Raw genomic sequence first — 14,846 nt, forward strand, 5'->3', positions numbered from 1 at the left:
AGTTTGTCTTTTTTTTTTTTTTTTACTAACAGTGGTCTTTGTTTATTTTCTTGTGTTGCAGGTTACAACATGATTCATTTTACCCCATTACAGACTCTTGGACTATCTAGATCATGCTACTCCCTTGCCAACCAGTTAGAATTAAATCCTGACTTTTCAAGACCTAATAAAAAGTATACCTGGAATGATGTTGGACAACTAGTGGAAAAATTGAAAAAGGAATGGAATATTCTTTGTATTACTGATGTTGTCTACAACCATACTGGTATGAGCTTCATTAACTACTTCCATTAATTTTGATGGAAATATTATAGTCTGGTTATTTTATTTCTTATGGTTTTATATAACATAAATTTTGAAAACACAAATGATGCACAAGTGTCCTTCAATTTAAAAATCACTTTGTATAGTACCACTTTTTTTTCTTTCAAAGAAAACAGTGTCATTGAAGATAAAGTCAGCATGTATTTTCAATGTGATAATTAAAAAATAAGAGAGTGATCATAGAAGAGACATAGGATCACATATTTCAACTTGCAGTATTAATACTTTGCAGACTAACATGTGAATCCCATGTAGCAACAGCTCTGGTACTATAGTATTTATTTGAAAAAACTAATGACTCTTATTAGTAAATTCTTAGAAGTTAAATCTAAAAATTATACCCCTTACATGCTAAAAGGATTTATTAAAGTTAACTCATTTGAATCCCACGATTCTTTACCAATATACAGTTCTATAAATTGTATCAGAGCTTCCCAACTGGTGATCCTCAGGGAGATGATTGGTCCAATCACCTGTTAGAACAGCTGGGCCTGGAGAAGCCTCTGGCCATGATCAGCTTTCAGTTTAATCCAGCGTGCCTTGCAAATATTATCTTCTCTCAATGCCCCAGTGAAAACTTCCTAATATATAAGAACTCAGTGTTCTTCACTTGAAAAGTTGACATTATTGATAATTACTTTAACATCTATAATATTATTCTTATCAAGCTACATAATGGCATTATAGGTAGTTAGGATATGGTGTAGGCAGCTTTAACAAAGAGATAAAAACAAAGAGACAAGACTGAAACTGTATTTATTTCTTATAAAAGATGAGCTAGGCATCCCAAGACTGATATAGTAGCTCAATGGTAATAGGGAACGAGGTTCTTTCTCTCACATTGCTCTATCTCCAACACTTTGCTTCCAACTCTTAATCAAATATATGGCCATTTAGTTCCCAATATCACCCTCAACCAATGGAAATGAGGAAAAGAAGTCATACCTTTTAAGGGCATGATCTGATATATATATTATATTAATATATATGTATTATATATTATATATGTGTGTGCACGTGCACACACACACACACACACATACACACATACTTACATTTTGTCAGACAGGATTTTTTCTCTTGTCACACCTAGCTGCAACGGAGTCTTACAGTGTAGCCTATCAGCTGTATGTACAGCTGAACCTTGGGAATTCTGTTACTAAAGAAACAAGGGGAGAAAAAAATCGGAGTACAGTAGCAGTCTGTATCAGAGACTGTATTTCTAAGGCCTTTGAGAGAGTCTGTGCAATATAAAAAAGTGAATTTTGCTTCAGCCTTAAATTGGAAAGTGTTATAAATCATAATGTCCTTTCTGTGAAAACAGGTTTTTATTGTAAAGTTACTATCCAGGGGAGTCAACTTCCAGATTAGCAGTGTGAGGGCTTCACAGACCCTCTACCCAGCAAAACAACTGATAAAAATTATTTTTAAAAAACTGTTTAAAGTCTTTGGAAATTGTTCTAATGGGATTCAGCATATGGAGAAGCATATAAGAAAATCTACAAACTCTCAGTAGGAGCAGTGATAGTCTGTGACATTTGAACCAGGACCTGCTTCTCCCTGCCCCAGCTCAGAATGATGATAGGTCTACTCCTGACAGGTACAGCTGGAAACACAAGGCTTCTTTTCTCTTCAACTCCCAGCATAGGCTACAGTTGAAATAGGCAGGCTTCCAGCATTTCTCATGCCCCTCCCAACTCCAGCACTCTGTTGCATAAACTCTATTCTGGGCAAGAACAGCTGAGAGGTCTTGGGCTCCCTTCCTTCATCCAACCCCACTCCACTCAGAGGGGAAAAACTTTACCCCGTGCGTGACAGGACAAGGTGCCCTTGCCTCAGCTTGCTCATGGGATGGAGGTTCCATACCAAGAGAGGTAAGCAAAAAAAACCAGAGGCTACAGTTCCTGCCAACAGCTATAGAGCAGTGTCATAAGCATTCTGCCCAGAGGAGGAGATGTGCAGTAAGAACAGACTAAGAATGAAATTGATGTTATTTGGTACCTGTCATGGGACACTTTTGGAAATAGTGGAGACTTTGGTGGTAAACAAGGGGAGGCTGGTATCACCGTGAGAGCAACATATTAAATCATAGGCCAGCCAGTAGTTTAACCAAAAGAACCAGGGAAAGAGACAGCTAAGAACAGTTTCCCTGGGGTCAGACAAGTCTCAAAGACTGGCCTCAGGGATTATCCCCGCCAAAGGATCCAAATTTAATTGGATCAGACTGTGGAGCAATTTATGCTCCAGCCTATTATCAAAAATAATAGCACAAGAGAGTAACAGTGTGATTTTAGCAGAGGCAAACAACTTAACAAAGTTCAGGGAAAGAGACAGTTAAGACAACCGTGCTAAAAACCACTCTCATCCCATGCTGACTGCCCTTGGCCCCAGCTGCGTCCTCTGAGTGACAACATCAGTGGCTGCACACTGCAGGGGAAATAGACATCACTGGAACAGTCTAACCAAGTTACAAACAGGCAGCCAATTCCTTCCAATTCCTGGAAGGAATGGGCTCAATATCCAGAGTTGCTACAGTATGCTATCTAAATTGCCCAGTTTGCAACAAAAAATTGAGAAATGCAAAGAAAAGCAAGTGTGACCCATATACACAAGAAAAAAAGCAGGTGACAGAAATTGCCTTTAAAAAGTCCTAGATGTCATACTTAGCCAATATAGACTTCAAAGCAACTATTATAAATATATTTAGAGAATTAAAAAAAAAAAGGTTATAGCAGTAAAGGGGAGGATAGGATCATTCTATCTCATCAAATAGAGAGTATCAGTAAATAGAAATTTTAAAAAATAACCAATTGAGAATTCTGGAGTTGAAAAGTAAATAACCAAAATTAAAAAACTCACTAGAGGTATTCAGCAGTATATTTGAGTTGACAGAATAAAGGATCAGTGAACAGAGATTATACATTTTGAAGAGCAGAAGAAAGAAGATAAAAATGAATAGAGCTCCAATGAAAGGTGGGACATCTTGAAGCATACCAACATGCATCATGGAAATATCTGAAGGAGAGGAAAGAAAAGAACAGAAAAAAACACTTGAAAAAGTAATGGCTGGAAACTTCCGAACCTTTAAAATTTGATTAAACAAAAATTAATCTACGTGTACTAAAGCTCAGTGTATTTTAAGTAACTTAACAAAGATAGCCTCACTCAGCATAGTAAAAAATTTGTAAGCCAAAGATCCAGGGAATTTGTAAAGTAATTCATACCTTGTATGATTGTGCTTCATTTTTTTTGCACTTCTCAGTTATTGCTTGATTTTTTTTTTTAACAAATTGAAGTTTTGTGGCAACCTGCATCAAACAAGTCTATTGATGCCATTTTTCCAACAGCATTTGCTGACCTCATGACCTCATGTTTCTGTGTCACATTTTGGTAACTTTTGCCAAACTTTTCATCATTCAGACTTCTTCATCATTATATTTGTTATGGTGGTCAGGGATTTGTGATTATGACTTGCTGAAAGCTCAGATAACAGCATTTTTAAACATTATTTTTTTATTTAAGGTATATACATTGCTTTTTTAGATATAATGCTATTGCATACTTAATAGACTACAATATAATATAAAATTAACTTTTATATACACTGGGAAACCAAAAAAATTGTTTGACTTGCTTTATTGCAATTTTCATTTTATTGCAATGGTCTGGATCCAAATCCACAATATCTCCAAGATGTGCCTGTACTTTGAAGGGCAAAGGCTGTCAGTGTTATTGGAAAAACAAAAGCCAACTATATGCTGTCTACAGGCAACACACTCTACATTCAAAGATACCAAGAGGTCCACAGTAAAAGGATGGATAAAGATTTACCAAGGACCGGAGCCCTGGAGGTTCCCTCTCTGGTTGCTCTAGAGATCACACAGCCTTGGGCATACATATGGTCTTCCAGACTGCCAAAGATAAATGTGATTTTATTTTTAAGCCTGGCTTCCTAGGATTCACCCTGGGTCTCTGTAGGTTAGTGTTCATTTAATGTTTGGGTAGAGGTTGTCTTTAAGCCCCTTTGCTAGTGAGTTGTCCTCTGTTGATGGGTCTGTATAGGATCTGAGGAATGTTTTTCAAGTCTTTCCCATGTCCTATAGAATTGCTTCTGAGTGGATGCAGCCCAGGAGGGCTGTCCTCTGCTTTCTCTTTCCCTGCTTTCCTGGGTGCTGTTAAACTTGTTTGTTTGCTCTGATGTTTTTCTTGTATCATGGAGCTACCAGCATTCTTTCAACTGCTCCCCACCAAGGTCTTCATAATTTTCAGTAATGCCCTTATGCATGGAGTTCTTCACTCACTCTTCCAAACAAATTCAGCCCTTTCAGGCAGAGCCCTTCATCTTCATGGCCTGTCTTTCTCCCTGAGCGGAACACCTGTGCTGCTGCTCCAGAGCTGGGGATGAGATCACTTTTCCCCAGGTACCATCTCATTCTGGGGGCACACAAGGCAGGAGGTAGCAATCCCTGATCTTTTCAGTTGTCCTCCCACGTGGGACCTTCACCCTACAAGTAAGCTCCAACTTTCAGAGGCAATTGGAGTCTCAGTATTCTTGGCCTCCCACAGCTAGGTGGGATGTCCACCCTACCAGGGGGCAGAGGAAGGGGTGGCTGAAGTGGAGGAAAAGAGACTAGATTTTCTTTTCCTGCCTACTTGGAATAGAGCTTCTACAAAATGGGGCTAGAGGAAGTGTGAGAACATGGGCAGCCTGCCTCTCCCAGCATGAAACTTTAACCCCAGACTGGGAATGGTAGGAAGAGGAAGTCTCCATGTTGGCCATGCCTGCCTAAAATAGAGCACCTGGCACAGAGCTTCCATTAACACATAGCTGGTTGGGAAGGTTAAGGGAGTAGATTGTAGTTCAAATGCCACAGACTCTTGCTTTCTTACTGAAAGTTAGTAGATTTTCTTGAATAAGTGTTTCTCCATATGCTGAATGCCCTTAAGACAATTTCCAGAGACTTTAAGTGATTATACTTAAAATTTTTGCTATTTAAATTGTGGTTGTGCTGGGGAGAATGTTTGCTAAGTTCCTCACAGTACCACTTTAGAAATCCATGTTTCATTTTTAATTTTGGTGTATATTAAGATATAGTTTGGGTTGGCTTCTCTTTATTGCAGAATTAGAAATAATACTTTATTAGCTAAGGTTTAGAATTCCTTCATTTTATACTTGATATTCTTTCAAAAAAATAAGTAACAAAGTTTCCGGATTTTACCATTTAAAAATTAGGATAGCTTTAGGGTTCTTAATAAATGAAAATCCAAATGATACAATTATCATTACATTTTTCTCTTACATCTTGAATTCTAATAACTGATGATGAATCTAGGGAAAGCCAGCTTAAGTTGATTTTTGAGAATTATTTTTTTTTAAACATTTTATTATTTATTTGACAGAGAGAGATCACAAGCAGGCAGAAAGGCAGGCAGAGAGAGAGGAGGAAGCAGGCTCCCTGCTGAGCAGAGAGCCCGATGCGGGACTCGATCCCAGGACCCTGAGATCATGACCCGAGCCGAAGGCAGCGGCCCAACCCACTGAGCCACCCAGGCGCCCGATTTTTGAGAATTATTAATTTAACTGTTATTACAACATCTCTGTTTCTTATATATCCTGTCTTTAAGTGTTTATTATGAATATAAATAAATAATTAAAAAATAAATTATGTACTATATTACTTACTAAATGACTGAAACTAAAAATAATAATGATTTTTAAACTCTATAAGAATTGTAATGGTGCTCAGCTGACTGAGGCATGAACACATTCATCTGGTTAAGATTGCAGATGAATCTGAAGAAACTTTCCTAAATTCATTCCTAGCTATATGACTTTGGCTGGGTTACTTATCTCTCCGTGCCTTAGTTCCTCATCTGTTAAAGGAACATAACAGTAAGTCCTACATCATGTGGTAGGACATGAGGATTGATAAAGTAGTATATTTACCTGGCATATGGTAGGGTATTCGATAGTTGTTATTACTTTTTGTTTCATGTACATTAACCACTCATGCTCCTCAGTATGAATTCGGGGCATTATTCTATTTTATTTTATTTTTTTAAAGATTTTATTTATTTATTTGACAGAGAGTTAGAGACAGCAAGAACAGGAACACAATCAGGGGGAGTGGGAGAGGAAAAGCAGGCTTCCCGCTGAGTAGGGAGCCCCATGTGGGGCTCGATCCCAGGACCCTGGGATCATGACCTGAGCCGAAGGTAGGCACTTAACGACTGAGCCACTGAGACGCCCCCATTATTCTATTTTAAAGATGAAACAGAATATGTATAAATTCTGTTTATTTAAAAATTAAAACAAATATTCTTTACTATTGTAAATAGGTGGAATACTTTGCAGAACTCCTCTGATTCTGATTCTGAACTTACTGATATAAATGGATAAGATGTAAGCTACACCCTTTTAAAAGAAACAGAGCAGTTTCTTGGCCTCACTTTTATCAGTCTTACTAAAACAATGTATCTCATTAACCATTCAAATTTAGCTATGCAAAGAAGTTGCCTGTGAGAGAGTTTTCTTCCATCAGAATTGTCTAAGCACAACAAAACAAAGCCAACCAACTCACCTCTCTAGAATGAAAAAGCTCCATGAAGACAGGAGCTCCATGAGGACAGGAGCCTTGTTCACTTTTGCTGCAGAATATCCATCTCCCAGAACAGTGCCTGGAATAGATTACATTCTGAGTGTAGATATATGTAAACATGTGAATGGATTTTGAGTTAATATGATGTCCTCAGGCAATGCTACCCAATGCTTGGGTAGATGTGCCTGGGCCTTGTTGGAGCTGGAACTGGTTTGAGATGTGGGTACTAGAAGAGGTGGTGAGATGAAAAAGAAAGAGAAGGACTCTGTTCAAAGAAAGAGAAGGACTAAGATGTACCAAACCTCCCTCAAAGTTTTAGCGGAAATGAGAAAGGAAGGACCAGAAGAGAGAAGGAAAAATAAAAAACCCACCAAGATAATAATACCTTTTGTACATCAAGGAAGAAGTATTTTATAAATCAGTGAGGGAGTAATCAGTAATGGCAAATGTGATAGAGGTTAAATGGATAAAGTTGAGAAAGCCGCACTAAATCTCATGATTAGAGTAACCTCAGTGGAGTGCTGGATGCAGCAGCCGATTGCAGTGGAAAAGGAACAAGACTGTGGGGAGAAGGTGGAAGCGGCAGATACAGGTTGGATTTTCTAGACGTTTGGTCTTGAAACTAACAGACTATAGAAGGCAGAGAAATAACTGTGTTTCAATGGGATGTATATTTGTTTGTATTCTTAGCCTTAGGGAGATATAATGGTATTTAAAGATCCAGAGGAAAGAAACTCACCTTCCTTCCCCCCTCCCCCAAAATAGAGGAAGAAATGATTACGTAGGAAAAAATGCGTAAATGACATTTGGAGTTCTGAAGATTGGGACAGAAGCCTTGTCTGGCTTTCAGGGAAAGATGTTTTTCAGGCTTAGAAGGAATGTTCCAAAATGTAGTTGACTCAAGGATCATCAAAATGGACCAAGGACAAGCCCATTCTTTTTTTTTTTTTTTAATAGTTTTCATTTTAAAGATTTTATGTATTTATTTGACAGAGAGAAATCACAAGTAGATGGAGAGGCAGGCAGAGAGAGAGAGGGAAGCAGGCTCCCCGCTGAGCAGAGAGCCCCATGCAGGACTCAATCCCAGGACCCTGAGATCATGACCTGAGCCGAAGGCAGCGGCTTAACCCACTGAGCCACCCAGGCGCCCTGGACAAGGCCATTCTTAACTCCCACAATAATAAACTTGTTTTTACAGGAGTGTTAATAAGTCAGAATTGCATCTTACAACAATTAAAAATTCCTACAACAGAAAGTAAAAAGGTATGGTGAAGTGGATTACAGGATACCACAACCAAAAAAGTGTTTTTCACATTACAATATCATAAATTGTAATAAAAATTTAAACAAATATTAAATATTTGATGAAGAAATGTAATATATACTTTATATAATATACTATGACATTTAAATATTGTCTAATATATAATAAGACAATGAGTGGTGGATATTGATATTTTATTTCATCTTTAAACTTAACATAGATACTAACTTCACTTTAATTACAAGATATTCCTTTATTTTTCCTTTTTATTTAAGCCACTAATAGTAGATGGATCCAAGAACATCCAGAATGTGCATATAATCTTGTAAATTCTCCACACTTAAAGCCTGCCTGGGTCTTAGACAGAGCACTGTGGCATTTATCCTGTGACGTTGCAGAAGGAAAATACAAAGAAAAAGGAATACCGGCTTTGATTGAAAATGATCATCAAATGAATGTCAGTATGTATAGAGGAGCACCACACTAAAACAGAATAACAAAATTTCTAAAATACAAAGTAAATGTATGGTTGAAAATTATTTAGAGTCTATATTTAATTTGAAAAATAATATTTAGTGAAAATATTTTAAATATATCTTTTTTTAACTATTGAAATTTTTCAGTGCATTCGAAAAGTAATTTGGGAAGATATTTTTCCAAAAATTCAGCTCTGGGAATTTTTCCAAGTAGATGTTTACAAAGCAGTTGAGCAATTTAGAGGACTTCTTACACAAGGTAAAGAATATACATTAGAATGTTTCTAGCAATTTTAAGAAATTTATTATTACTCTTAAAGGGATAACCCTTCTTTTCTCTGGCTAAGACATTATTAAATCTGTTATTATTATATATTTGTGTTATTATAAAATGTAGTCCTGAGAGTTAGCAGAGATATCTAAAGGGCATGTCATAATAATACATAATTATTTCTCTTGGGGACTGTTTCTTACTATTGGTTCCTTAGCACAATACTCAGAATATAGTAGAGTTCAATATAAGTTTGTTAAGTGCATGAGTGCAAGGTAGTGAGCAGATTACTGCAGCTGCCAATAACCTCTAGAGAGGAATACACTGTTTTTATTTTCTTTAAGATTTATTTATTTATTTTGAGAGTGAGATGGGGAGCATTGGGGCAGGGGGAGAGGCAGAGGGAAAGGGAAAGGCGGAGAAAGAGAATCTCAAGCAGACTTCCTGTTTAATATAGATCCCGATGTGGTGCTTGATTCCATGACCCAGAGATCATGACCCAAGCCAAAAGCAATAGTCAGACACTCAACTGACTGAGCCACCCAGGTGCCCTTAACCTTTTTTTTTTTTAAGATTTTATTTTTAAATAATTTATGCACGCAGGATGGGACCCAAACTCACAACCCCGACACATGCTCTACTAACCAAGCCAGTCAGGCATCTCTCTTTAGCCCTCTTGATAGATTATTTCCAGTTTTCTTCATCATTCACTCTTTCATTCATTTAATGCATACCTTTTTTTTTTAAGATTTTATTTACTTATTTGAGAGAAAGAGAGAGAGAGCATGAGAGTAGAGAGGTCAGCAGGAGAAGCAGACTCCCCGCAGAGCAAGGAGCCCGATGTGGGACTCGATCCCAGGACTCCAGGATCATGACCTGAGCCGAAGGCAGTTGCTTAACCCAACTGAGCCACTCAGGCACCCTAATGCATACCTTTTGAACCACCTAGTACATATTAGGCAATCTTCCAGGCATGGAGATTCAGTGGTGAACATAGCAAGCCCTTACTTTTGTAGAACTTATATCCTTATAAACTGTATTATATATATATCCTCATATGTGGATATATATATATCCTTATATGTGTTATCCTTATAAGGATATATCCTATATATCCTTATATGTGTTATCTTTACTTAGGTGAATAAATCTGCAGGATAAATTAAGATAAATTGTTAGATGTAGAATTTCCTGGTCAAAGAGTATACAAATTTAATGATAAATTAACAAGAAGTATTGTCCAGTTGCTTTTCAAAATGAGTTGTACCAGTTTACACTATCATTAACTATACCCTCATTAGCATTAGACACCATTAATCTTTATAATGTTTGTCAATCAGGCAAAACATTATTTTAATTTGTAGTTCTTTGCTCATTAGTGAATTACCTTTTCACATGTTGCTTTGCCACTTATAGATCTTTAATTAATTGTCTATTAATGTTCTTTCCTATTTCCCTATTTTTTATTGGGCTGTTTGACTTTTTCACATTGACTTATTATATTGGTAATTGTTATGCTGGCCTCAAATATGTCCTCCTAGTATGCTGTTGATCTTTTAATTCTTGATTATGGGGTTTTTTTTTTTCAGCATACTCAAAAATGTTAGTCTTTTATAGCTTCTAATTTCACATCACGCTTACAAAAAATCTTCCATCAACATTCTGTTTTCTTAAAAAAATTCTGTCTTCTTCTAATAATCTTATTTATTTTTTTTATATTTAAGTGTTCAAGGGATGTCTGGGTAGCTCAGTCAGTTAAGCATCTGACTCTTGATTTTTGCTCATGTTGTGATCTCAGGGTCATGGGATCCAGCCCAGCATCGGGCTCAACACTCAGCAAGGAGTCACCTTGAGGATTCTCTCTCTCCCTCTCCATCTGCACCTCTCTACCACAAACACACACTTTCTCTCTCAAATAAATAAACCTTTAAAAATAAAGAAATGATCAACACACCTAGAATTTATTTTTGTGTATTATATAAATATTTTTATTCAAAAAATGGCATTGAGTTGATAATCCATCCTTTTATATTGATTTGTGGTACACCATAAAGACTTCATAGTGTAGTCATATACTAAACGTATGTGGATTTGTTATGTGTACTATTCCATTCTATCAATACTAAAGACTTTTTTATCCCTTACACTGATTGTATAAGCTTCTCTTTTTTTCAAACACTTCCTGGCAGTTTTTTTTTCCTTTTTCTTTATTTTTTTTAATGATTTCATTCATTTATTTGAGAGAGAGAATGAGCAGGAGGAGGGGCAAAGGGAGAGACAGACTCCCTGCCGAGCAGGGAGCCCAGTGCAGGGCTGAGTCCCAGGATCCTGGGATCATGACCTGAGCTAAAGGCAGACGCTTAACCCGCTGAGCAACCTAGGTGCTCCACTGGTAGGTGTAATATATATACTCTTCCAAATGAACCTCAGAAACTAAATCTTGAGAATCTATTTATATTTTATTTATTTTGTTTGTGCTTTTATAAGCCACTTCAAGGTCTCTTTAGAGTAAGTCAGATGTTAGCTAGTTAATATAAAAGCAAGCCCAGTTAAGGAGTGCACTGAATGTCATGAGCACTGGGTGTTATGTACAACTGGTGAATCACCAAACTGTACCTCTGAAACTAATAATACACTATATTTTAACTAATTGATTTGAAATTTAAAAAGAAACATTAAAAAGAATAATAATAATAAATTAATAAAATCAAACCCAGTGGAGGCAATCCTGCATAACATCTAATTTATCAGGAACAAGTTCCAGCAAAGGGATAAAAATTCTTCCCACAAAACATTTATTTACATTTGCATTTTTTATTATTATATAAGGAATATGCTTATTGGTAAAAAGGAAAAAAGTATAAAAACTAGCCAGTGTGTTTCTTTCAGAGAATGCAAAGAAAGTCATTAATAAGACTGACTTCTGAATAGAAACTAATCTTTGAAGAAAAGGAACTCCTGATATTAGTGTATTTGGTAACACCTAGAAGGAAAATTTGTACTACCCACATCCTTAATGCCCTAAAAATTATAGTAAGAGAAAACTGACTGAGGCAGAGAAGTGGGGCAGAGTTTGAAGTGATAGGAATCCCTGTGTTTTTCTTCTATAATGTTCTCCCTTCCAATCTCTCTCTTCTCCTCCTTCCCTATGTGTATACTTGTGTGTGTGTGTGTGTGTGTGTGTGTGTGTGTTAGGTGGTGTGTAAGAAGATGGGGGGAGGTAGGAAGGATGTTTGTGAAATAAATAAACATTTGTTTTATTTTCTGTAAAAAAATACTGTATACTAAAATTTGAATATCAGTAACAGTTAAAATCTCCCTGTGGATATTTGCATTTAAGATATCATCTCTTCTTTCTTTTAGGAAATAGGAAAATAACCACCAAGCCTGATCCAAAGGAACACCTTAAGATTATTCAGGATCCTGAATACAGAAGGCTTGGCTGTACTGTAGATATGAACATTGCACTAGCAACTTTCATACCACATGAGTATGTTATGAATTTTTTCCTATGAGATAAAGGATAATATTACCTACAGATCTTTACAGCTAGTATTAAAATCCTGAATAGAAAATCAAAAAAAAGTAATTCACCATAATTCTGCTAGTTCAAATGCATGATGTTTTCCTCTTTTTTCTGTGTGGTAGGCCATGTTCCTATATGTTTATATAATATTTTTTACAGTTGGAAAACTTCTTCAGCCATTAGTTAAGATCCTGATGAATATGTTTGAAGTTTCAAATAAGGAAATAAATTTCTGTGACCCTTGTTAGAAAAGTTTTAAATGTAGAATTTTAAAACCATTAAATATTCAGCATGTATTGCTCTCTCTGCTCTAGCAAGGGCCCAGCTGCAATTGATGAATGCTGTAATTGGTTCCGTAAGAGAATTGAGGAGTTAAATTCAGAGAAGCATCAACTCATGAACTATCATCAGGAACAGGTTTCACCTACTTTGAACTGCTGTTTTTCTTTGAGTCTTAATACTGTTTGTGGTTGTTTTTACTGAGATACATAATTTAATGTGTTTCAGGTAGTTAATTGCCTTTTGGGAAATGTGTTTTATGAACGACTGGCTGGCCATGGCCCTAAATTAGGACCTGTCACTAGAAAACATCCTCTAGTTACCAGGTATTTCATTTTCATTTTCTTTTCATTAAAGGTTAAAAATTGAATATTGGATTTAACTTTTTAAATTAATCTGAATGTTTTCCTTCCATCTGTGACTTCAGTACATTTTTTAACTGAAATAGAAGTTTTGATTTGGTAACTAGGGTTAATATTAACTTTGTTAGGCCAGTCCTTAAAGAAACTATCATCAGTATGAATCAGTTTATAAACATTACATTAATGTTTCTGGAGGACTATATACTTACTAGTAAATTCAAAGTTAATCAAATTGAGCCAGCATTTAGATCCTTATCTTGTAGGTAATGTGCAGCACAGATTAGGCAACTAAAGGGTAGTAAAACCTCTTGCAAAACTAACACCAATATTTCAATGATTTTCTTAGTAATTTTATTAAATTTTTAATTTATTATTTAAACTGTTAACCAGATAATGCTATAATGCTGACTTCCCATTTCTCAAATCTTAATAGATCTACTCAGAAAGTCTTCTGAAGATTTTTGAGCTGTAAAAAAGTTTATTTCCTATAATGTAAGACTAATTTATTCTATTTGTTAAGGAGGAGTTTTAATTTTAATATTACTAATTTAAATTCTCTCCAAAGAATCTCTCTGTATGGATTTAATATTTAATTGTATCTCCATAGGTATTTTACATTCCCATATGAAGAAATGACCCTCTCTGCAGAAGAATCTATGATTCATAACCCAAATAAAGCTTGTTTTCTGATGGCGCATAATGGATGGGTAATGGGAGATGATCCCCTTCGAAACTTTGCTGAACCAGGTATATCATTTTTGTTAACTTCTCTGTGGATAGGGAGAGAAAAGTTTACAGCAAACTCCAAATACAAACTGTTTCATTGACTTTTTTCCCCACCAAGGTAATAGTTCTAAAACTGTTTCATCACAGAGATGCCAGAGTGCATACAGTTTGAGAGAGAAGAGAAGGTATGAACAGGAAGAGTGGGATTCATTTTTTCCTTTTCCCCTTTTTCCCCTCCTAGTCTTTATATGCTCAACCAGAATGGCTTTTATCTATCTATTTTATATAATGGTTCTAAATAAGATTTTATATGGTTAAAATTTTAATCTATTGCATTTTAAAAAATACATACGAGGGGCGCCTGGGTGGCTCAGTGGGTTAAGTCTCTGCCTTTGGCTCAGGTCATGATCTCGGGGTCCTGGGATGGAGCCCCGCATGGGACTCTCTGCTTAGCAAGGAGCCTGCTTACCCCCTCTGTCTCTGCCTGGCTCTCTGTCTACTTGTGATCTCTCTCTCTCTGTCAAATAAATAAATAAAGTATTTGAAAAAAAAAATACATACGAGACCATGCTATTACAACTATATTGCCATAAGAGATATTTTCATTCATTAACCAGAGGGGTATTAAGGTATTTGAATAGAAATTACACTAAAAACTAATTTTAGGTTTCCCTTTCACTCCCAGCATTTTCTTTTTCTACAGTCATTTCTTTGTCAGACAGAATTTTGCTGGGCACCTATCAATATGTTTTTCAACATTTAGAAGTCTTTTTGAATGAGAAGTCTTTTTCTAATTCAAAATCTCATTTTTCTTAAAGAATGTACTTTGGGTTTAAGTATCTCTGCCTTCTCCTTTCTAAATGCAAAAAGGCATTCTACTGCATGCCATGGATTTAATGTAACCTATTGCCAAAATGCGTAACGAGGTAGAAACACAGCTTTAAATGGTTTTGGTAGAGGTGCACCTCGGTGGCTCAGTTGGCTAGGTGTCCAACCATTGATTTCAGTGTGGGCCCTGA

The 14,846-nt window shown here is 36.2% G+C and overlaps 1 protein-coding gene across 1 annotated transcript in view; it reads left to right on the forward strand.

The window, feature by feature from the left end:
- The window catches only part of AGL (amylo-alpha-1, 6-glucosidase, 4-alpha-glucanotransferase), a 73,056-nt gene that overhangs the window by 13,981 nt on the left and 44,229 nt on the right, over positions 1-14,846 (forward strand). The window contains exons 5-11 of the mRNA XM_044238751.1: positions 62-265; positions 8,463-8,644; positions 8,811-8,922; positions 12,298-12,424; positions 12,775-12,877; positions 12,968-13,065; positions 13,709-13,848. Of these exons, the coding sequence (XP_044094686.1) occupies positions 62-265; positions 8,463-8,644; positions 8,811-8,922; positions 12,298-12,424; positions 12,775-12,877; positions 12,968-13,065; positions 13,709-13,848 (966 nt within the window). The remainder of the gene's footprint in view (positions 1-61; positions 266-8,462; positions 8,645-8,810; positions 8,923-12,297; positions 12,425-12,774; positions 12,878-12,967; positions 13,066-13,708; positions 13,849-14,846) is intronic.

This window comes from Neovison vison, chromosome 2, assembly GCF_020171115.1.
Source record: "Neovison vison isolate M4711 chromosome 2, ASM_NN_V1, whole genome shotgun sequence".
Lineage (NCBI taxonomy): Eukaryota > Metazoa > Chordata > Mammalia > Carnivora > Mustelidae > Neogale > Neogale vison.